Here is a 25,257-nt window from a genome sequence, read left to right as displayed (position 1 = left end):
ATCAGATGCAAGGTTTCTGAATTACGCTGCTGTCCATTCTGTACTGCTAGCTCCCATCAACCACACACAAAACCACAAACACAGTTGGCATCGCGAGGTCTCCATTTCCCATTTATTGATTTCTTGTTGTAAGTTATCTTTTCCATTTTCTCATTTGCCCTTTTTCTAGGTCGCCGCGCTCCATAAACTCAATGGATTGAAACTTTTGCTAGGGCTCTAGGAATGTCACGGTTATCTGGACTCTGTATGTAACCACTTCACCACACTAATGGCACAGCTGAGATAGGGAACTCACAATAGGGGAAGATTTGCTCTTTGTAGAAAAATTGTTCGCACTTGTACAAAGAACACATTTACACAGATCCACTACAAATGACAAAGAGAAAAAATCCTCTCCTCATGTGGGGGGGAGTCAGTGGTTTAAACCTGCATTTTATTACATGAAATGAAGCTCTGCATCCTCAATCTCATATTTTTGGTCAACATATATTTCTGGAACATTTTACTTTGAGAAAGACTCATTTTTCCTTTACTGTCTTCAAACATGATCAGGCAGTGCAAGTAAGCCGACAGTAGCTGCCTTCTGTGCAGAAAATCTTTGAGGCTATCCATAATTAGCTAATACTTAAAAGGGTCGCAACCACAGGCGAATGATGACAGACACGTTAGGCCATGCATCTCCAAATCTTCATTCAAATGTCTTCTTTTTTCACTTTGCATATGAATTAATGTATCAAAGGAACATGCACGACTAACTGCAAGGAGCTTCATAAGCGTTAAATAAACTACCTGCTGGAGAAACACACTTGCACTACAATGGTTATGAAATCCATTCACCTTTTGTCCAGGGACATTTATTTTAACAGAAAAGGCCATCTAAGTCAATTGAAACTGCTTATTTGTTTTTTTGATGAGAGCAAAGAGAACAGAATCTTATGCTTCATTTTCATTTTCTATGAAGTTAAAACGAAACATAAAATTCTGATTTGTTTGGAGAAAGTATATATAAATTCAGAATTTCAGCTGCAATCTTTAGAAAAATCCACAGGAGGAAAATCATTACAGATGATAAAAATGTTAAAATGTCAATAAATAAAAGTCTTCATTCTCAATACTAACGAGCGTTACAAGCAAATATGGGCAAAAATATAGATTAGATCAAATAAAGTACACCAGCTTAGCATAAAGCAGTGACTTTATTCAAGTCAAAATGTCAGGTCCACTCAGATGTGTTATGACAATCCATGTTACTAAAAATGTTGTCGGATCATGTGCATTTGACTGCCTATTGTGCAGCAAGCTGATTGATCCATGGGAACATCAATGCATTACCAATCAAGTGGTTACCAGCGATCAATTCTGCACTCCCACTCCGTAACTGGTCTCCCTGCTTTTTGCCGGCATGCGAGCCTCTCTCCAACCCTGGACACGCTGCTCCTTCCTATTTTCAGACAGCAGACTACTGAACCTGGTCTCTCAGCTTGCTCCCTCCAGGCAGCGGGCTCCACCTCAGAGTCTCCCCACTCTTGCCAGCCCTCAGCAGCCCCCTCCACCCCCCCTCACCCAGATTCAGGCAATGATGCATGGTCTCCCTGGGGGTTGTCTATGCCCAGCCCTGTTTCTTGACATTTTGAACATATATTTCCCTCAGCCCTGAAACCTGCTCCTTAAATTTACCTCTTACCATGTGACAATAAATCTGGGGCATAATGAGTGGATTCTGGAAGACAAAGAAAGAACTTGCATTTATATAGTGCCTTTCAGAGAGTAGAGCACAAAACCTAGGTTGACACTTCAGTGCCGTACTGAGGGAGTGCTGCATTGTTGGCGGTGCCGTCTTTCAGATGAGATGTTAAAGGATGTCATGGCATTTGAAATAGTGCCATGACATCTTTTACATTCACCTGAGAAGGTAGACGAGGTCTCGCTTTAACGTCTCGACCGAAGGACTGCACCTCCCAACAGTGCAGCACTCCCTCAGTACTGCACTGGAGTGTCAGCCCAGATTTTTGTGCTCAAGTCTCTGGAGCAGGGCTTGAACCCACAACCTTCTGACTCAGAGGCGAGAGTGCTACCCACTGAGCCACGGCTGACACCTTATATTTTGGGTCAATGGCCACTAGATATGGGTTGACGCTGACCAAAGTCATTTTACTTGGACCGTTCAGCTGCCAGTGAGAGACTTCCAGTTCATCAGGTTGAATTGAAGCTCAGCTCCCCAAAACAGAAGGGATGGTAGGGTAGAATTTACAAGAGCTTTGTGTGAAGTAAATCAATAACGTAAAGTTGTGCGTCACACGCTGACATCCATCTGTGAATTCCTGATGGGCACTTGTGTCACATGAAACTATAGGTTAGGATCATTAATTTGTAAAATCTGCCCCATCACATCACGCAGTTCCTTTTCTCTAATGTATATAATCCAACATCTTCAGGCTATAATCATAGCAAAGAGCGTGACTCAGGAGTCATTTCCTAGACTCAAACTGCACTCTTTTGTATTATCTAATGGTTAAGTCTCCTTTTGGCAATAAGGTGACATTATGGTAGGATATAAATTTTGAGCTATGCAGTCTTTGCATGGTAACCCACTGCATGATCCAGTCTCCTGCATGAACCTAAATTTGAAACTCAAGCAAAAGGTAACGTTTGATAGTGAAGTACTAACATCCTCAGTAAAAAAATGAGTGATTGGGACGTTCAGGCTTGGGCTGATAAGTGGTGTAAGAATTCGCAATAATTTACAGTTCTGAAGATCAATTTTTTTGAGTAAAGAATCCCTGGGCGTTGTGCTTTTAAATTTCCAGGGATAAAAATGGTTGTCGCACCACATGGCCGAGACAAAGGACTTGGAAAGCAGTTTTCTGTGTCTGGAAGTAAGGTTCAGTGGAGCTGCAAATAAAAGGGGTGTCCCCACCCCCCCTGCAGCAGGACAATCGATGCCTGTACCACAGGACAATGCTTTGTTTACAAAGCAATTGAATGCTATTAGCATTTGTTTGTATATCGAGTGGATACATCTAAACTGCAGAAGAGACTTTTGTACCTTGAATGGGAAACGTTTAACAATTGAATGGGTCTAAATCACCTAGCATTCTGGACAACAGAGCAGTTGTATTTCCCTTTTGTTTCAGCCCAGGGAGCTCCGGAAGACACATTAACCCAGTCCAACCACTCTGAGTTAGCCAATCACCGCTTTCTCTTGTGTATTGGACCCTTTGGGCGGGGAATTTTGCACACAGCCCTTGCAAGGCAGAACGGCAGGGGCCTCACCAGGTATAAAGATAGCTGCTCAGAAGCTATCTCTCTTTTTACTTCCTGGGACCATAGGTGAGCCTCTCTCTCTCTCTCTCTTACTTCGCTGGACCACAGGTGAGCAGAGTGTTCTGACTCCTCGGCAAGGCAACCTAGCAGGAGTTAAGGGGTGGTGATTTAAGGGTATTGCTAAGATTGTTTAAATAACATTGTAGCCATTGTATCCCTCGTTTTCGCCATCTGCAACCCCCTGTTATATAGTTTTACTGTAATTACTGTGTTCGTGTGGTATTCTTTTGATTGTAGTTTATTTAGGTAATAAAACTTGATTTTTTTCTCTCATCCAAACCACTTGTTCCGTTTTAATATCATTAATTATAAGTTCCTCCACTCAGAACTAAAGGAGGGGTAGCGATTCGGAACCGCTGTTTTAAAATTGGTTTTATTGGAATTGGTCTGAATGCAGGCAAAGGCTGCAAGACCAGGAAAAATTACTTTAAACCAGTTTAAAGAAGCCCCCAACCCTTACAGTGGCAGGTAACATTCGCGTCACAAAAGTGCCAGGCAATGACTATCTCCAACAAGCGAGAGTCTAACCACCTCCCATTGACATTCAACTGCATTACCATCGCCGAATCCCCCACCATCAATATCCTGGGGGTCACCACTGAAACTTAACTGGACCAGCCACAGAAATACTGTGGCAACAAGAGCAGGTCAGAGGCTAGGTATTCTGTGGCGAGTGTCCCACCTCCTGACTCCCCAAAGCCTTTCCACCATCTACAAGGCACAAGTAAGTAGTGTGATGGAATACTCTCCACTTGCCTGGATGAGTGCAGCTCCAACACTCAAGAAGCTCGACACCATCCAGGACAAAGCAGCCAGTTTGATTGGCACCCCATCCACCACCTTAAACATTCACTCCCTCCACCACCGGCGCACCGTGGCTGCAGTGTGTACCATCTACAAGATGCACTGCAGCAACTCGCCAAGGCTTCTTCGGCAGCACCTCCCAAACCTGCGACTTCTTCCACCTAGAAGGACAAGGGCAGCAGGCGCATGGGAACACCACCACCTCCAAGTTCCCCTCCAAGTCAAACACCATCCTGGCTTAGAAGTATATCGCCGATCCTTCATCGTCGCTAGGTCAAAATCCTGGAACTCCCTGCCTCACAGCACTGTGGGAGTACCTTCATCACACGGACTGCAGCGGTTCAAGAAGGCAGCTCACCACCACCTTCTTAAGGGCAGTTAGGGATGGACAATAAATGCTGGCCTCACCAGCGACGCCCAGATCCCATAAATAAAAAAATTTTAAAACACAAGATGTCAGTGGAGACTTTCTTGCAAGTTTTAAGCGATTTTTTTGCTATAATTTCAAAGTGCCATTTGTATTTATTTGCATACTTACACAGAAAAAGGATCTTATTTAATCTCAGCTTTGCATGCACTGAACTAAATATTTCAAGAATTATTAGAAAATGAAAATGTATCAAAACCCCTTTGATCTCACACCTCGTAATGCATCATTTAAAATTTGCTTGTCAGGGACACTCGCTGAAGTATTTAATCTCCTGAATAGCTGCATATAAAAAGTCCAAGAGGATGAAACTCTCAAATTAGGGGTACAGTAGCATAATGGTTATGTTACTGGACTAGTAATCTAGAGGCCTGGACTAATGATCTGGAGATGTGAGTTCATATTTTACCACGGCAGCTGGGGAAATTTAAATTCAGTTAATTAAATAAATCTGGTATTAAGAAGCTAATATCAGTAATGGCGACCATGAAACTACCGGATTGTCGCAGAAACCCAACTGGTTCACTAATGTCCTTTAGGGAAGGAAACCTGCCAGCCTTACCCGGTCTGGCTCCGGACTCATAGCAATGTGGTTGACTCTTAACTGCCCTCTGAAATGGCCTAGCAAGCCACTCAGTTGTACCAAACTACTATCACAAAGTCACTGTGGGAGTACTTTCACCAAAAGGATTGCAGCGATTCGAAAAGGCAGCTCACCACCACCTTCTCAAGGGCAATTAGGGATGGGCAATAAATGCTGGCCTTGCCAGCGATGCCCACCTCCCATGAATGAGTAAATTTAATTTAAAAACTCTTCCCAGATATCTCCCAAGCCACCCAAGTAAAATATTCAAACTGGTGTAAAGCCAGCAGCGATGGTCTCTCCGCCCGCCACCTCCCCTTTAGTTAGCGTCCCGCGAGCCTCCTGCCGCTCCGTTCCCGCCCCCTGAATCAGTCGCTGTCATCGCCCGGTGCAGATTCAGGGGGCACGGGCCAATTTTACAGGCGGGGCGAAAGCAGGGCACCATGCACGGTGATGACATCATCATCGCCTGCACAGCGGAGGGGGGCGCTACCGGTTAGCGCCGCCACTAAACTCCCGGGGGCGCTAACGAGAGGTGCAAATCCAACGAATTTCTAGCCCCAAAACTGTACACAGCACTCCAGGTGTGGGCTCCCCAATCAGAAAAGATAAAGGGATAAAACCTGGGACTGATTTAAATGTCTACTCCTTTAAAAGCTCAAAGATCAGGAAACCATAAGCAGTACTTGTCACTGATTAGGTCGTGTGAAAATAAGTTTCAAACTTTCAGAATTTAAAGAACAACTCCATCTTTAACTGTTTAATTTATTACTCACCGACGTGAAAATTGGTGTGGATCTCGGCAGCCCATTTTCCATAGCTCCCAAATTTTTATTTCCATTGAAAATAACAATTAGGAGAGAAAGCTTGCTGCTAACTCGATATCACCCATCTTACACTGTCTGACAAATCAAGATCTACCCCATTCGGTCCTTCTCCTTTGTCGCAAAGAAACCCAACTTGGAACACTATAGGGTTTTAATACAACTGAAGCATCCTTTTGTCCTCTGCCTACAGCGTTCTTGAGTCAATAAATGGACAGGTTTCTTCATGACCCACTGTAGCCCTGTCTTTATTATCCCACCCTGGCAGCAGTGGGCTGACTCTTGGTGGTAGAGGTTCCACCGGAAGCTCACCCTGCATACGTAATGAGCGCCGACCCAGGAAGACGGGCTGGGGCCATGGCAGCTGGGGAAGGATCCTATCTTGACCCTGCTCCCCACCCTACTCTGGTAGGAGGAGGGAAATTCACGTTGGGTTTCTCAATGGCATTGCTGCTTTGCAAAATTAAAACAATTACAAATAATTGATAATTACTTGTAGGAGGTAGTTTCACAGATCTGTGCTCCAAAATGGAACTTCACCTACCAGGAGCAGGAATACCACAGACAGTAAAATTGTATGGAATTGTTCCTGGAATGTCCTTCTTATAGCTACTTCAGTTGATTTTTTTTTAAGTACAAATGAGAGAACTAGTTTGGGAAGTTGCTAACACACAGTGTGAGGAGACTTGAACTAGCACCAGTAAAGGTGCAACTATTAACCTAGGGTCTCTCTGCTGCAATTGTGCATCACAAGGCAATTTGGCTCATACTTTATGGCTCAGTGCCAGTGCCCAGATGGTGTCAAAGAATCAACGTGAAAACAGGCCATTCAGCCCAACCAGTCCATGCTGGTGTTTATCCTCAGCAGGAGCTGCAGTCCTATGTGCCCAACTCTCCTTATCCTCTTTGCTTTAACCACCTATCTAACCTATTCTTACCTGTTGACACTGTCTCTGCTTCAATCACCAACTCTGGTAGGGCATTCCACAGCCTCACAACCCTCTGTGTAAAAATGTTTCTCCTGTGTGCCATTTAAACACAACTAAACTGAAAGTGTTCTGTGCGTTATCTGTCACAAATATATAACACATTTATATATAAGGTTTCTCTCTCTGGTATTTTAACAAAAGTGTTGCCATGTTTAAAATAAATAGGTTAGGGACATTGCTAAAATAGCAGGCACAGACACGTTAACGTATTCATTATCAATATCGCACAGAACAATTTCAAACCCAAAGGTTTCTAAAAATCAACAGAAACTATAAAGGAGAAGAAAATGACTCTGAAGTCTATGAGATACTTGGTAATTTAAATTTTTTTTTAAAGATCCTCTGCAAGATACGCAAACAAAATGGCCAGGAAAGTAATGGCTGTCCCAAAAATCTCAAGTAACATAATAGATGAAATTATATATAAAATACAATTAGCATTGAGAATCCTACAGCCTGGTTTCTCAAATAGTGGCGCCTACTTATTCAGATATCACCTCGAATAGGCAAGAGCATATCCCATTTAGGCAAGATTTTCTTTAAGCGTTACCTGTAGTTTAACTGGCTCGGGGAGTTTCATCTGCAGTAGCCCTTCGTTGGGAACTTGTTCACCTTTGACTTCTTCATCGCCTCCTTCTGCTTTCTGTTCACCTTTACTTACATCCTTTTCATTCGTTATATTTTCTTCTGTTGTCCCAGTATCTTCAGCAAACACACTGGCCTCGATCAGCTGCAAAATATGTTTCAAGTCCTCGCTGCAGAAGATACCCATGATAAGGAGCGTGTAGAAGAGTTTGATAAGGGGGACAAAAAGGAATTCAGTGGTGCCACCAACTGGGTCCCGGACGTGGAGACTGCCTACCTGCACGGCCTCGGTCAGCATTTCGATAGTTTTGGCCTTTAAGATGTCCAGTGGAAATTCTGGGCTGTACTGGAAGCATTCCCCAGTCATGGTGACAAAACTGGCTGAGGAAAACTGCATTCTAGGCCTGAGTGAGGTGCTGAGGCCTACTCCAGGGACAGCATGATTTTGGCTATCATCTGGGAACAAAGTGATACTCTTGGTCTCGTCTGTCATAGGAACGATGAATTCATTGTTCATCATCAGCCTGGCAGTGGCATAGGTGCTAAGGTAAGTGTCAATGAGTAGATCATAATAACCTGTTCGCAGCAAACCAGGTACATATTTGTTTTCTATTGCGTACAGCAATTGAGACTCATCCACGTGGCTGCACAGGGCATGGGCCACTCGGTTATTGCCCAGAGCACAGACTGCGGAATACAAACGCAAGGTATGGTAGTGAAATTTCAGCAGGTCCTCATGCTCTGTGAGCTCCAAGATATCCAAAGCCCTACATATCATAAAGAATCAAAGGAAAGGTTAATGTTTACAGTAATCATAATACACGTGCAAACCTTTTGTCCTTTCTTAAAAAAAAAATTACAGTTCTTCAGCCAGTTAAAGAAAGTCAGTGTTTATGTAAAATAACAAGTCTTAGATTTGGTCTTTCCAACCCAGGCAGAGCAAAGCTCCTCTCCAAACGTGTGCAACAACAGGCAAAATGCTGCTGCGGACATTGCTAATCAATAGTTACATAGAATTACATAGCAATCACAGTATGGAACCAGGCCGTTCAGCCCAACCAGCTCGTGTTGGTGTTTGACCACAATTGGAGCTCACGGTTATTAATTGTTCACAGATTACTGAGTATTGCCTTGACGAGGCTTTTTGAACACTAACCTGTTCTCTTCAGGAATATGTAAAGACATGAATCTTAAAGGTTCTGTACATTGCACCTGCCATCCATGGCGGTCACTAACACGGCTGATATCCACCTTTAAGAACTCGTTCGGCACTCTGCTCCACAGCACAGGAGTGAGGTGCTGGACATGAAGTCGAGGAGGACACTGTGGTGTTGGGTTCCTGCGCTCGCTTTTAAACAATCCTGCTGACAGGGGCATTACATTCTGGAAATAAAGAAAAGAATTCATTGAGGATGCAGTGGAACCTGTTTATAATGAACACGTTTACAGTAACAATCCTTTTCATAATAATAAGGTTCCGAAGTCGCAATACAGTTGCATCGCCTTTCAGATGTCTCCGGACATAATTGAAACTCCTATCGATGGCATTTTAATATGTCAAACAACAAATATAAAAAGTAGTTATAAAAGCTGTTCTTAAACAAATATTGAAAAGCTGTGAGTAAAATTGTTTTTGAACGTAACAAAAAAAAAATGTTAATAATAGATACCAGCAAGCCTGGTTCCTTCCTCCATATTTTTCTCCACATATACACAGAATTGCTCTGTCTTTCTTTCTCTTCAGTTGAATAATAGGGCATAAAGGCTGACCATTCTCACATGGGCAACAGGAGCAATAGGAAAGCAGTGGCAGATAGCATAGTAACGGCTGTTTGGGGTGTAGAATGCTGAGATCAACAGGGCCATAAACAGGAAGGCAGTGACTTTATATTTCATCAATGATATATCTAACGGACCTAATGAAGACCATCTGAAGACACAACTAGTATATACTGACGAAGCTTAATTACAATTATTCATATATAGGTCAGCATGCAGTGTTTTACAGGGCTGTAACTGATCAAACCTCAACCAATACCACGTCAACACCTCGTCCGGCTGCCCCCTTCGACTGTCCTGGACAGCAGAGTATACATCATTCTACACAGTATGTTAAAATATCTGGAAATTAGGGCCTAGAAATTCATTTTAGCCAATTTTCAGGTACCAAATGAGTGCAGGGATTGTGTGAATTTGGTCCTCAGGCCTCATCTAAATAATTGACCGACTGGAGAATAAAATTTCAGGACCCCTGCTTTGGACCAGCAGTGGCCCTCCAGCAAGTCCCGGGAGGGAGGTGGGGAAGGAAACGGGAGGTGGGACTGCAGCGGCCCTCATGAGGGCTATGGATCCAAGAGGAGTACTCCTCCTCTTCCTGACTCACAAGAATTGGGGATATTGCAGGAAGGTGGAGTTGAGATAGAAGATCAGCCATGATCTTATTAAAAAAGGCTTGCATTCATATAGCGCCTTTCACAACCACCGAACATCTCAAAGCACTTTACAGCCAATGGAGTACTTTTGGAGTGTAGTCATTGTTGTACTGTGGGAAACGCAGCAGCCAATTTGCACACAGCAAGCTCCCACAAACAGCAATGTGATAATGACCAGATCATCTGTTTTTGTTATGTTGATTGAGGAATAAATATTGGCCAGGACACCAGGGATAACTCCCCTGCTCTTCTTCGAAATAGTGCCATGGGAGCAGACGGGGGCCTCGGTTTAACGTCTCATCCAAAAGACGGCACCTCCAATAGTGCAGCACTCCCTCAGCACTGCAGTGGAGTGTCAGCCTAGATTTTTGTGCTCAAGTCCCTGGAGTGGGACTGGAACCCACAACCTTCTGACTCAGAGACAAATGTGCTGCCCACTGAGCAACAGCTGACACTAGTGACTAGCAGAGCAGGCTCAAAGAGCTGTATGGCCTACTCCTGCTCCTATTTCTTATGTTCTTAACAACATGTTAAAACTTACGTCAATATCACTGCAGCAAATTCCAGGCCAATGGTTTCAGTCTCATGCCGAAAAGCTAGACAGGCTTGCACAGCAGGATGATGAAACAGAGCATTTAAGTTTCATTTTGATTAGTTGTTGCAAAGAACACGGAGATTTGTGGCAAAAATAAAAATAAGCCTTTGTCCCGATTTTAATGTTTGTTAGATACAATGGTCAGCCCTGAACAGTGTACACAACCAACTGGTAACAACAGACTGACTAAAGTTATTGTCTGAACATGCTAATCCAGCATTACCCACTAGATGGTGCTAACATCAACAAAATGTCACTGCTGCCTGATACAAAGGGGGAAAAACTGAATTGCGCCCCCTTTGGGGCACTAACTTCGCCGGGGTGCTACTTTTAGCCCCCCGGCAGCCGAAATTGAGTGGTAACGCCCCAAGAGGGAAGCGGGGCACTACTGGAAGCGTCCCGCCTCCCTCTTGGGGTGCTGCGAGGGAATATCGCGGTGCTACGTGCCGCTGTATTGCAGGCCTTCCTCCCCTTCTTAAAGGGGAGGGCCCTTGCCCAGCGTGACCCGGGACCCAGCTGGGCCACCGGGTATCAGAGTGCTGGCAAAAGAGCCCGGCACTCAAGGTAAGTGCCGGGCTCATGGAGCGCAGCCGGCACTCCACAGTGGGGGGGGGGGGGGGGCAGGTCAGGAGGCCAGGGACGGCAGTGGAGGCAGGTGCTGGCAGGCGGCCAGCAACAAAAATGGCCGCCCGGCACCTCGCCTTTAAATAGCACCGCCCCGGCCGCAGGTAGGCCCCCCCTGACCCCGTCGGACATAGCGTCCGGCGGGAAGTCAGGGGGCGCTACCGAAGATCGAGGCCTGGGCACGAGCGGGTTGCTGCGCAAGGCGATGACATCATCGCCGGCAGCGCAGTGGGGTGCTAACGGTTACCGCCGCCGCTAGCCTCCTGTTGAATTTCGCGGGAGGTGTTGACGGCGCCGCACTCGGGTGCTAGTTGCTTTGCGCCCCGTTAGCGCGCTCTTAGGGGCAAAGCAACTGAATTTTTCCCCCAATGTAACATATGAAGCAATGATCAATAATGACCAATCACCAATAAATCAATATGTTGTCTTAGCGTATTGTGTCAAAGAAGTTTAAATTGACTCCAGTTTCAAAATCCAATGGCAGTTTTACACAAATGAAACACACTGCATCCTTTCAATGAGACATGAAAAACTTTTAAAGTGGATTATAAAATCCTAAATACAACCAAAAAATATTGATTATAAATGTCATTTTAAAATAAACCAATAGACCAAGTGCTAAACTCAATGGAGATATTTATGAAAATATATTGCTGAAGAAGAATGACGAAGTTGAAGCATTCTGAAATTAACAATGCCAAGACTGACAAGCAAGTGTAAATTAGTGGGTGAATTCAATGTCAAATCAGCTACAGAAAGAGAAATAGAGAGGGAAAGAAAGATTGGATTAAAAGAGGAAAAAAAGAGACAGAAAGAAAAAGTAAAAAAAAGTAATTTATTTTTATATCTCCAACAACTATTAAAACCTGAAGGAATGAGACTCCACATATTGTAATCATTAATTTTCAGTGCCAGAGGCTGACTGCCAGTAATGAACACTTAACATGGCGTTAAAAGGATACTTAGACTGAAATGGACAAGGCTCAGCTTTCTGTGGCGTGTTTATTTCGTATCCACCGTGCAAGTGCAGCAACCTCACGCCGTTCAATGCATTTGAATGGGGAGGGCCAGACAGCGAGATGCTGTTTTCGCAAAGTTAACGGCGGAGATCCAACAGCAACTTTTCAATTTCTGCTTTTAATCACGCATCTGCCCTCGCCTGAAGTCGCTGCGGCGTTTGCGCATAAATAACGGTGAGCGCCCTTAGCCTCGCATATTGGCCCGCATTGTTCAATGGCTAAGATTAAGCATGGAATTATAAAATGTAAGTCAATTACTTAAAATGTTAAGTAAGTGGAACCCTTTCATGTCCACATCAGGATAAGTTCACCAATCCTGCACTCCCAGATCAGTTTTGTAGTCCTATCACAATCCTGCTCTCCCTTCAAGCAAGGCTCCCCACTGGAACATGCAATTGTGGATTTACTCCACTCATGACTTATAGCAACCCTTAAAATAATGGCTTACCTTAATCCTTCCCAGTTCAAACTGGAACACATTGGGGCTGGTGGCCTGTGCAAATACTGCTGCAAACAGTTTGGTGCTTGGTTCCACCTAAACACAGAATGAAAATCACATTACTGCTGAGACAAGTTTCTGTAAGGTTATGGTCAAGCACTAAGAAATGCAACCTAGTTTTCTATAGGGTCACTCTTGAGTTCAGTAAAATAATTGAATCCTTGTATTTCAAGTGGCTAATGACATACACATCTCAGCATTTCGCTGGACGTAATCATAGTGCTCAAGCAAATTAATGTTGCACTTTCCAACAATTACTTTTTGTAGCTTTTTTTGTCAAAGTGGATCCTACTTAGAATTATAAATCAGCAACGAGCCCGAGATAATGGATCCAGATGATGAATAACTCAGAATGCAGCCTACACCGCCTACTCATATATCACTCGAGTGTGTACTTCATTTAAATTTTTTTTAAATCACAATCCATGAAGCAATTGCGAGATAACAGTTTTAATGCAGCCTACACTGTCGAGATCCACGGCAGAGGCGTGCTTCACTGCAGCCAAGTATATGAAGTGAAGCTCACCGAAGGTTTGACTTCCCACTGTTTAAGGGGTCACTGCAACCAATTTAAAAAGTGTTTTTTTTTTCATGTAAATTTCAATCATTCACTCACACACACATTCTCAGTCAAGAGTTCTTGTGTAGCAAAGATGCCTGCTGTGTGGTGGGGAAGTCCTCTTTGTAATAATGCACTCTCTCACTACACTACAATAACAACCATGTAGCTGGCCGTACTCTGTAAATATGTCAGATGATTTCCCCACACAAATACTTCAGCTCATTAAAATAAGAAAAAAAAGAGATTTTAATGATATACCATATTTTCTGGAACCAGACGCTGCCCTTGTCTGTGAGTGTGATGACTTGTTATGTGTTCACCGACCCACCTCAGCCCTGCCAATGCAATTCAACGTATGCCGTTGCCTAGGGTGGATATTGAGGTTCTTGTGTTCTAAGCAGACTCATTATCACACTAGCGGTGTCACATCAGTCACTGGGATACTTACGCAGTATAAGGCAATGTTACACTATATAATTGGATGCAGAATACACTACAGAAAAGAGATATTTAAAGGCAAGGGTCAACAACCTGAAATGTTAGCTCTGTTTCTCTCTCTACAGATGCTGCCTGACCTGCTGAGTATTTCCAGCATTTTCTGTTTTTATTTCAGATTTCCAGCATCCGTAGTATTTTGCTTTTGTATTATTTGATATTAAAGGCAAATTCACTGATTCCATGCTCCCAGGAGAGAGTCATGCTCAAAGGGAGTGCAGGTCAGAGATTTGGCTTTTTGGTGTTGTGCCCCGATCACTGACCAATGAACCACGGGCTGGTTAATTTACTTCAGGAGTGACATCCTCTCAACAGGAGCAAAAATGCAACTCGACATCAATAACTGACTTATGAAATGATGCTGGGCGGCCTGCTGGTGGCGCTGTCCAGGGAGAGTATAAATACTCGGGCATGGGCCCAGCTTGCTCAGGACATTCTTTAACAGGAACTAGTGAAGGACACAACTAGATCTCCATGTTGAAAAACAGTTGATTAAAGCCTTGTTTAATACTCAGACCAAGTGCCTAGTAGTTTTCTTACGTCAATAATGTCTTTACAATGCAGCACTGTATTGTTCAGATCACTGGACATGGGCCTTGATTTGAGTAAACTACTGACATTGATTAGACTTTGAGCAGGAAAATTTCCCTTTCAATCCATTAGGCAGATGAGATCTTCAATCCCGTTGGTTAGACCTTACTCAACCACCAAGTTGATCCTATTTTAGTTATCTGTAGCTGTATAAAGATGACGCACGATGCCAGCATAACCTAAGAGTGGCCTCGTAACGCAGCGGATTGTGTGCCACCATTGTGAAGCTGTGCAGTGGGGGTTAGCTTCACTGATACCTCACACAGTCAATTCCCAATCTCCACTGGGTTGTCTGGGACAGCGGAGTGAAGGTGAAGTGCTTCAACCCACATCACTTTTGCATATCTTTGCATGCCCAATCACAGAGTGTCATTAGCAGAGGAGGGAGCCAACTGATTATTCACTCTGTCAGGGAACATCATGTAAAGTGGTGGAGTGAAGTAACTAAAGAAAGCACATAGTCACACAAAGGGTAGTCAAAATCTGGAACTCTCTCCCCAAAAGGCTGTGGGGATGCTGGGGAAATTGAAATTTTCAAGACTAAGATCGATAGATTTTTATTAGATAAGGGTATCAAAGGACACGGATCAAAGAGTATCAACGGTAAATAAAGAAAGAAAGACTTGCATTTCTATAGCGCCTTTCACGATCACCGGATGTCTCAAAGCACTTTATAGCCAACAAAGTACTTTTGAAGTGGAGTCACTGTTGTAATGAAGGCAAGGCTAACAAGGGATATGGAGCTAAAGTGGGGAAATGGAGTTGGGGTACAGATTATCCTTGATCTGATTGAATGGCGGAACAGGCTCAAGGGGCTGAATGGCCTACTCCTGTGCCTATGTAGGAAAAACAGTAAAGCTATTCCTCCCATTGAATTTGAGTCCTTTGACATACCTGATAATATGTATTTAATTCCTTGCCATTGGCAGTGAACGTCAGCAAGCCACTGGCCGTATCCACCAGGCAGCCTATTTCCAGTCCATTGTTATTGCGTCCTTGTCCGGGGCTCGTGCTTTCTCCTGCCCACACCATGTAGCAGTTACTTCGTTTGACGCTGCATTGAAGAAACATTTACAGAAAAATTCATCAGTGCTGCAATGTGCGTGGGCAGACATAGCGCTGCCCGGAGCTTTAGCTGTAAGTGTAGCTCTTCTGCAGATAATCACATTTTTCTGTCTTTGACATGAAAGCATTTCTTATTCCAGCAACTGCAGCTATGAGTTTCACGGACATCATTTCTTCTCCCATCCTTTGCCTTTATTCTCCATGTTTTCCTAAGGCCACTGACTCGTGCTGGGGTATAGTTCCACGAGCTCCTACAGCCCTCCAGTACGTCACACAAGTGATTTTTCTTTATTTCTGAGTCTAGGCAATGGGTTTTGGCAGGCAATTCAACCATGTGTGCATCACAGCCAAGCCCCACCTAATCTTGATGTCGACCTGCGCGCTTTCTGGTGGACAATTTGTAACAAACAGGAGTGGGAATGTTGGATGATTTTCTTTTTCTCCTGTTAACACTGGGGCAACCGAGATCAACTTGTAGCACCCCAGCTTTGAGGGTACGGTGGCATGGTGGTTATGTTACTGGACTAGTAATCCAGAAGTCCTGGACTAATGATCTGGGGACGTGAGTTCAAATCTCCACCACGGCAGCAGGGGAATTTAAATTCAGTTAATTAAATAAATCTGGAATAAAAGGCTAGTGTCAGTAATGGTGACCATGAAACTACCGGATTGTCGTAAAAACCCATCTGGTTCACTAACGTCCTTTAGGGAAGGAAATCTCCATCCTTACCCGGTCTGGCCTACATGTGACTCCAGATTCACAGCAATGCGGTTGGCTCTTACTTCCCCTCTGAAATGGCGGCTCACCACCACCTTCTCGAGGGCAATTAGGGATGGGCAATAAATGCCGGCCTTGCCAACAATGCCCACATCCCACGAACGAATATTAAAAAAAACTGCTGTCCTGATTGTGAGCAACTTACTCACCCAAGGATATCACACTTAGAACCATCACAACCAATCGGGCAGGCATTTACCATTATGCCTTTGGGGTGCTTGCCTGATATTTTTATGCTACATGTGACAAGCTAATTCCAGTATTAATCACATTTTCAGAACAATTAAGGTACCACATAAATGAAAGTTGTTGATTACAACCTGAATGCACAGGCACCATCTTTCCTTGGACAGTGAACTGTCATTTCCTCATCTCTTCCAAGCCCCTTCAGAAGCAACAAACTCTTGTTTATTAAATTCTTCAAATGACACAGCTTCACTCTTTAGGTCCAACTAACAGCTGACACCATTACTCCTGATTGCCCTCCTTCTTTCGCCCTTCTATATTTATTGACACTCTTGACTTCATTATCGTTACGGTAGCATTACTAAAACTTTCTCCAAAAAACCTGGATTCTCTTTCATGCCAAATGCTTCTTTTCCCTTCAACAGCTCAATGCAATTTAAAACCTAATTCATCTAAGACTCAAATACTACTCCCATATCTAGGGAGGCACCTTCCATGGACATATAGATTGTATAGAAGAAAAAAAACTTCTTCCTCCTCATATCAAATAAAATCCATAGCCTGGAGATACTTGTCTGCTCATTTTTATTTTCTTTTTTTGTTCAATTTTGACCAAGAAATTATTGGCTGGTGAATTCTGAGTGCACAGCCTCACTGCAATTCTTTTTTGGAAGTGCACGAATCTTACCTTTCATGGACCTTCCCTTTCTCATCTCCTAGTGTTACTGTCACAGTGCGAACCTTCTCAAGCTCATAGGTGGTGTCATAATGGTGAAAATCTGAGGTAATCCAACCAACCCAAACATTAGTTGGCTCCTGACCAGGGAATATTCTCACAGAATAAAAGTACTGTAAAAGAGTAAACTTTTATTAGCAGAGAGACTCAAATTTCTAAACATCTATCCATTTTTTCAACTTCAAATGTCAAAAACGTTCATTGCCACTCTATCGGCAGTACAGTATAAACATGACACCAGAGGCACAGAACATTACCTCGCAATGTAGTTTCACTCACTTACTCCAGAGGCGAAACAGCCTCACGCTGCTGGCCTGTATGGACTTTCCCCAGACACTGGAGAAAGTCCTTGACAAGAAACATAAAGTCCCAATCACAACTTGGGGGGGGAAACAAAACTGTGCCTTTGCAGGTTTGTGTGGCACAGTTGCCTCAATGTCACATTCACCATGTTAAACAGCTGCCACCGTACTCTGAATTACACCCCACAATGTTAATAGGGAAAATCCAGATCACTGGAAGCAAAGACATTTGTAGAACTGCTTCAAGTAGAAACAATTCTGCTGCTTAAATGAAGTAACTAAAGCAATAATTTGAAAGAGAAACAGGAGGAAAAGGATTGACGTCAGCAGAGACTTATTCATGCACTCAAATACAAATGTGACGTGTATCTGCCGATGTTTAATGTAAAACCACTCACCTTACAGTTATAGCTCACCGTACATTTTAATTTTGTTTCTAATTTTTTTTAAATGGAAGAAACATATATCTACAACTGTCTTTTTTTTGTCCCAAAACCAGGCGGGAGGAATGATGGGCGGAAGAAATGGAAAACTGAATAAATGATACATGCTCCAATTGTTTATTATTCAAGTAATTTTATTATTTCACATCCATTTATACTTTGTAAAATATTGGACAACAGTAATCAATGGGGTTCAGAAGTTGTCTTCTATTTAATCATGTAGATGAAAACTGGCTCAAAAACAGCTTAACAAATAAAAATGCTTAAAATATTTGGTTAAAACATAATCCTCCTTGAGGGTGACCATCATAAACCACTTACTGTTGTTGTCTGCATCAGAAAGTCATAATCATCCCTATCATCTGCCAGTACCTCCTCCGTAAGTCGTGTTGAAGAGTGAGTCAAGTTATAATCAGGTTTTGTCCTTTTTAACATAAACCTGAAAAAGGAGGTTTTTTTTTATTAGTGAGCAGCAATATTTTCTGCAGCACTGTTTTATACACCAGTAGTACGTCATCTTAATAAAAATGTTTCATCCACTGGTGGCACCATGTGATGTCCCCGTTACAGAGCCAAGTTATATAGCTTGCAGCAAATCACAATGATAAGGGTTACTCTCCCTGTTTCTGGTCAATGGTGACCCCCCAGGATGTTGATGGTGGGGGATTCGACAATGGTAATGCCATTAAATGTCAACGGGAGGTGGTTAGCCGCTCTCTTGTTGGAGATGGTCATTGCCTGGCACTTGTGTGGTGCAAAAGTTACTTGCCACTTTCAGCCCAAGCCTGGATGTTGTCCAGGTCTTGCTGCATGCGGGCACGGACTGCTTCATTATCTGAGGGGTTGCGAATGGAACTGAGCCCTGTGCAATCATCAGAAAACATCCCCACTTCTGACCTTATGATGGAGGGAAGGTCAGTGAAGAAGCAGCTGAAGATGGTTGGGCCTTGGATACTCCTGCAGCAATGTCCTGGGGCTGAGATGATGTGGGTTCCAGTCAACGTGTGGGCATGATTGTCACGCAGTTCCGCCAGCCAGCATGGTTCCTGAGAGGAGATAATAGCCAAGTGGACAGGGCATAGCACTTGTCCCCAAGCAGCCAGCCTCTCACTTGCTGTGCAGGGGCAAAGATGAAGAGGATGAAGATTGGCATAATATATAAGCATCAAGGCAGCTGCCAGGAAAGCGGGCATAAATCTGCGTGATACACTGCTGGCGATCAGGCACCAGGTGCACATTAAAGTAATGGAAGACCTAACAGTTCACAAAGGCAGCGGGCTCATATTCAGGAGCCCTCATGGTGATTTGTGTACAGGCAATGATGCCCTGGACTTGAAGGCAGCCTGCGATATGTGCAAAACCCTAGTGTCCTAACCTGCTGTTTCCGATTGTCCATGGGGAACATGATGAACTCGTTTGCTTTACCAAGCATAATAGCGGTGACCTGCTTCAGGAACCGTGAGCTACAGGCTGACTGATACTGCTGATGTACCCTGTTGTCGCCTGGAAGGAACTGGAGACAACAAAGTTGAGGGCTATAGTAACTTTGACTGCAACAAGTCGTCGGTTGCAGCTCTGGTTGCAGGAGGCAACACTGGTCTGCGACTGCCTTCCTGGGGATGCACAGCCTCCTTCTACACTGCTCCTCTGAGAACTGCAGGTATGTCACTCATGGCCTACACACCCTTTTGGGAGGATGAGGATGTCGGCGAGATCTCCTCCTCTGTGCTCTCCCTTCAGCTGCAGCTAGATGTGGCGTTTCCACCTGTTGCTGCTGCTCTTCTTCCTCTGGCCAGAATGGAATGGCTGAAAGGATCCCCATTTTTAGAAAGAGTCAGTGCCTCCTTAAGGTTGTCCAGAGACCAGAAGCAAAAAAAAAAGTGATTCGGCACCAAAATAAGACTGTGAACTACCGTCAAGATGTCTGCCAAATGCTTACAGCAATTTAAATAAGAACAGGTGAGTGTCCTTTTAAGTAGCTCTGCAACTGGCTGCCTGCCTGCCACCATGTGCTGCCCATGATTTGTGGACAGGTTTAAGAAGTCGCAGTGGCAGCGCCGAGTCAGTCGAAAATTGCATTTGGGTCTTAAATAAGACGTTGTATTCTCATTGTAATATATTAATTAGGCCCCCGGGCAGGAGTGCTGGCTGTCACAATCATGGCCTGCCCGCACTAGGTGGGCTTCTGATGGAAAAACCCAGCCCACGGACACCAACACACACCATATGAATCACTGACAACAATGAAAGGATACTGATGAATAGCACAGCACAGCTAAGTAGACACCATTGAATTAATAAACTATTGGAGCAGTAGGCATCACTGGAGAAATTTTTTTTTGTGGAGCTGTGGGAACCAGGTAACCGAGTAATTAGTACAGCAGTGGGTAACTGCAAAGTAAACATGGAAGTGGGCATCAGTGAAATAATAAATTCATAGACCAGCAGGCACAGCAACAAATTGTTAAATTTATGGAATAACAGAGAACAGCGAATTAATAAATTCATACAGCGGTGGGTAGACCAACAAATCAAAAAATGAAAGCAGCAGCAGACAAAGTAGCAAACAAATAAAACTACTGGAGTATCGAGTACGAGTGAATTAATTAAGTAATAGAGTAGCAGATGCAAGAAAAAAATTAATGAATGAATGGAGAGCAGGCAAAAATTCATAGGGCAACAGATACACCAACATCGAATTACTAGAACAACCAGTACCGGTGATTAATAAATGAAGAGTGAGCAAACCAACGAATCAATAAAGTAATGGAGCAGCAGCAAAACAACAAACTAATGTATCAATGGGCAGCAGTTACCAGCAAACTAATACATTCGTAGGGCTGTAGGCACACAACAAAATTAGTGCAATGTGTCAGGCACCAGTGAATTAATGCAGTAGCAGGCACACCCGATGAATTAATAAATTCATAGAGCAATGGGCACACCAACACATAAATCAATAGAACAGCGATTACCAGTGAATTAATAAATTAATGGAGAAGTGAGGCAGACCAACCACTCAATGGAGCAGCAGGTCCTGGTGAATTAATAAATTCATACAGAGGTGGGTTCACCAACAAATCAATGGAGTAATGGGCACACCAGCAAGTCAATGTATGAATGGAGCAGCAAACACCGACCAGTGAATTAATACATTCATATCACAGCGGGCACACCACCAACTCAATACATTAATGGGGCAGTGGAAAGGTGTTGGGTGGACCCTTTCTGGATTGCAGTTCTGGTTATGTAATCACTGGAAGAATCTTATTGCTCTTGTGAGATTGCCGAGAGAAACAACAAAGGTGATTCCATATATCGGGAATTTAACTTATGAGGAAATGCTAAATCAATTGGCCTTGTTTTGTTTTTGTAAAAGTGATTTTAAGTAGTCTAAGTTTTTTTAAGATTATCACCGGCAGTTTCTCAGGAGTTCTCCCAATCGACTGCCGTAACTTCGGTGGAAGGTCAGCGGAAACCCTGTTTATTTGGCTATCCGGGATTTCCGCCGATCTTCCGCCAAAGTTACGGCAGTGGATCGGGAGAACTCCTGAGAAATTGCCGCTGATAATCTTAAAAACGTAGGCTACCTTAAAATCACTTTTACAAACACTGAAGTTGCAACGGCCAATCAGGAGATCCCCTGAGGGAATTCCTAGTGTATGAATCTATACATTTATATGGTGAAGGGAATTGGCAAATTCAATCTAGAAAAACTGCTTGCCATATTGAAAAGTGAAAATACCTGTGGTGCCATGGACACAAGTTAAAAATTTAGTAAGATATGTGACAGTGTGAGAAGATACTGGGCTGTTGATTGAAGCTGCACTAAATGTATCCGGAATCAAGCAGACACACTCCAGCTCAATTTTCTCTGGCACAATTTATAGTAACCTTGGGTATCTTTACTAGGAACATGAGTAATCTTTGGAGGTCACATCGTAGGTGGGATGGCTCAGTCGCTGGTAACCCTGGCCCATGAGAATAGGATAATTCTCTTTAATCGCACAGAGCTTTAAGAAGGGAAATCAGCAGACATCTTCACTCTTCAAGTGTAATAGGGGGTGAATTTCCTTGGGGTGTCTCTGTGGTGCTGTAACTTTGGTGGAAATCCCATTTCTGGCAGTTATGGTAGTGCTGCGGGAGAAGCCCCAATGAAAACTCACCCACATTGAGTTGGTATTCTAGTAAAGGCAATATAAATGAGTTCAATAGACAATTGGACATGTTTCTAAAGAGAGATATAGTAAGAAGGCATATAGGCAGAGTTCATTTATGAAAAAGGGGCAGGCTTGTTTGGACCTAATCACCTATTCCGGCCACTTAAATGTAATATATATTTTAAGAAAATTCTTCGGTTCCAGTATTTTTTCCAAAGGATTTTGGGAACTGTGACAGCAGTCACTCTGAGGCCATCAAATGTTTTGAGACTAGTCAGAGAGTTAAAGCTCGATTTTAACCCTGCCCACCCATTCTCAATGCATTCGCACCTGGTGACATTTTAACCCCGCTGTTATTGGTCGCAGCAAAGGCGCCCACGATAAGGCCTCATTAATATTTACAAGTCGGGGTCCAGTGATGTCATTCGGATTCCAACGGGATTTGAACTGTGGGTCGTGCAAGTCGCGTACAGCGCCAGACCTGCCAGTGAAACCTTGTGATATGCAAGACCAGGGCCAAAGAGGCCCAAGTAAATTTAATTACTTTAAGGTTGCCTTGTGGGTCAGAAAGAGGAGGAGTGCTTCTCCTGACCCCACATGAACTTGGACCTTTGCTGCTCCAGGCTTACTCCCCTGACTACAATCGTAACTGGACCACCCGCCCCCAGCCACCCATTCGCCAGTTACCTTGTTCCTTCAGATCCCTGGTGGCAGTCCGCTCACCACCCAGGTTGCAATTGCCACCGGCTTCGGGTGGTCATCCGACCTCCAAAAATGGCAGAAGTCCAGGTGTTTAAATGGCTCATCGTGGGCACTTTCTGCCCACCCTGGCCCCTGCACCCCCGCCCCCAGTTAAAATCGGGGCTTTTGTGATAGTGGCTAGCCAGTAACTAACGGTGTTTCAAGGATCAGGTTCATATTGAAGATTAGAGTAGGCAAAGCACCTTTGCTGCTTTTAATGCTTTGCGGAGAGCATTTACAGTAAAATAGTTTGCCTGAATACTGTTCATTTACCTGTTTAATGTTCAATTACTTGGTCTAGTTGATTATATCCTGAGCCACAATCTGATAGTGTTATTTTTCCACCTACCTAAGACGAGATCACATGATGGCGCATGATATATTCCAGTAAACTGGAGTACAATGACAAGAGATCTCCGTTCGGCCCCTGGGTCTATGTTTACCTAGATATTGGACAAGGTAAAGGCACATTCTAGATCATAGCAGGGGTGAGATCCGCTTATGGGGTTGGCCAGTTACATTGAATCCAAGGAAATATCTTCTGGCATAAAAAAAGCCAAATATGCAAAAGATCCTCACACGTTAAAGCTCTAAAGGTTGTGGGACAGCTAAAATTGATTCTAACCCCAGACTGGCTTCTGTCTCCAGGACAGCCTGGATACTTCCTTAAAGAGGATGGAAAGTCCAGGGGAGGGGGTACTTTTTGTTCAGTGACCTCTCCCCACCCCTTACAATGCAACAAAAATAATCTTTCACATATCTTTAAAAGGGATATCATTTTCACAGACACCCACCGACCGCTCTGGTGATATCTTATTCCAACCACAATCATCTCAAAACAGTCAGCTCCACAATTCTGCTCTTTTCAGCTCTTTAATCTTTGCACATGACAGCTCTATAAGTGGCAAAATTGCTGGAACATGTTTTGATTAATGCCTCCATTCAGTCACTGCGGAAGCACCACCACAGTAATGAGTAAAATATTTTAAAGGTTGACCCAACTAAAAATTGACTGCCTTCACCACTGTCTGTAGTCAGGAATATAATCTACAGCATTAAATTGCACCTGTGAATGAGAAACTGACCCCGATGCACATAATTCTGTTACAAACTGATCATGCAACGAATATTCATTGGCCTGATATTTCCGTGGTCAATGCTCCCAAGGATGCTGTGGGATTTTGGAGATTAAAAACAAATGCACTCAGTTCTGACAGGTGCTGTAAAAATAATATGCATTAAAAGAGGTTTCATTTCATCTAAGATTGTGTGAGGTAAACCTCTGGCATTCTTCCTGGAAGTTATGTAATGATCGGAAGAAGAAACAAACGTTTGAAAAATACTTTCACAGTTGGCAGCATGCGACTTTTGCACCCTGCATGAGTATGCACACCACTTTTACCTCAATCTGCAGTTGACAGTAATTACCACACCCCTGTGACACTGACACCGTGATGATGGGAGTTACCTGGAATTTGATATTCAGCAGTCAAATTTCAACAAAATAAACACCATTGTAACTATTAACACAAAAAAAAGCTCCTCGACGGTTGTGTGGGTAACTGCACCACCAGGTTTAGCACTAAAGTTAGAATGTCCAAGATTCTTTTCTTCATGGGTCACTTAGGTACATAGGATAGACCTTCATGGGCCACATATAGGGGCAATAATATGATAAAAGAGCTTGGTGCTCACTCCCCATATTACCAGGCGCAGAGGCGCTTTCACCAGTACATTCAATAGTTTCTGCATCGCAAAAATGATTACCACTTCCATTCAATAAGCACTAAGATCCCATCTGGAAATGCATCCAGAAAGAGAAAAAAACTGTGATCAGCCCACATGAAAAAAAAATTAAGAAATAAGGAAATGTTGAACTGAAAAGCTTCATCCTCCCAGCTGCAAACCAGAGAATAAGTATACCTGACATTAGCACATTTTTCACTTTTAAATTGGTGTGTGCCCTCCCACGGCCATAACTGAGGGGAAACTTGGAACTCACATTTATATCTTGGTGCTAGCCAATAGTGTAAGATCCATCTACAGGAAACTTTCGATTTACCGGCACCTAAATAACCGGAAATCTCGGTTAACCGGCAAAATTCAGGAGTAGGTTCAGGTAACTTTTATTACTTTTTTTACTCCATTTGTTGCTGTGCAAAGGTGTGGCTGCAGCTGTTGCTAAGCTACAGAGACGCTTGCAACTTGTGCCCGTTGTTCTGAAGCTGTTGCTAAGCAACAGGGTTTGTTGCTTTATACGGAGCTCTCAGCTCCCTATCTTTTACTATAGCGTTCGGTTATCTGGAATTTTTGATGAACCGGCACCACGTCGGTCCCGTCCGTGCCGGATAAAGAAAAGTTTCCTGTGAAAAACTGCATTTAAAAAAACTGAAGTTACTGCCTCTAGCACCAAATTCCATTTCTCTTCAGATAACTTGTGAAATGTTGTCTGTTTAATCTCTGGTAACCATCAGAAAGAGAGTAGGGCTTTTG

General features: G+C 43.5%; 1 protein-coding gene across 1 annotated transcript in view; it reads right to left on the bottom strand.

The window, feature by feature from the left end:
- ryr2a (ryanodine receptor 2a (cardiac)) overlaps positions 1-25,257 on the bottom strand; it is a 957,985-nt gene that overhangs the window by 293,128 nt on the left and 639,600 nt on the right. Inside the window, exons 31-36 of the mRNA XM_085980259.1 lie at positions 18,185-18,302; positions 17,071-17,231; positions 15,248-15,407; positions 12,655-12,741; positions 8,693-8,919; positions 7,502-8,303 (exon numbers count right to left, since the gene is read on the bottom strand). Coding sequence (XP_085836385.1) covers positions 7,502-8,303; positions 8,693-8,919; positions 12,655-12,741; positions 15,248-15,407; positions 17,071-17,231; positions 18,185-18,302 — 1,555 coding nt within the window. The remainder of the gene's footprint in view (positions 1-7,501; positions 8,304-8,692; positions 8,920-12,654; positions 12,742-15,247; positions 15,408-17,070; positions 17,232-18,184; positions 18,303-25,257) is intronic.

This window comes from Somniosus microcephalus, chromosome 3, assembly GCF_052327205.1.
Source record: "Somniosus microcephalus isolate GS21.2 chromosome 3, FLI_Smic_1.0, whole genome shotgun sequence".
Lineage (NCBI taxonomy): Eukaryota > Metazoa > Chordata > Chondrichthyes > Squaliformes > Somniosidae > Somniosus > Somniosus microcephalus.
The sequence above is the reverse complement of the archived record's forward strand: the minus strand, read 5'-3'. Positions and strand labels throughout refer to the sequence as shown.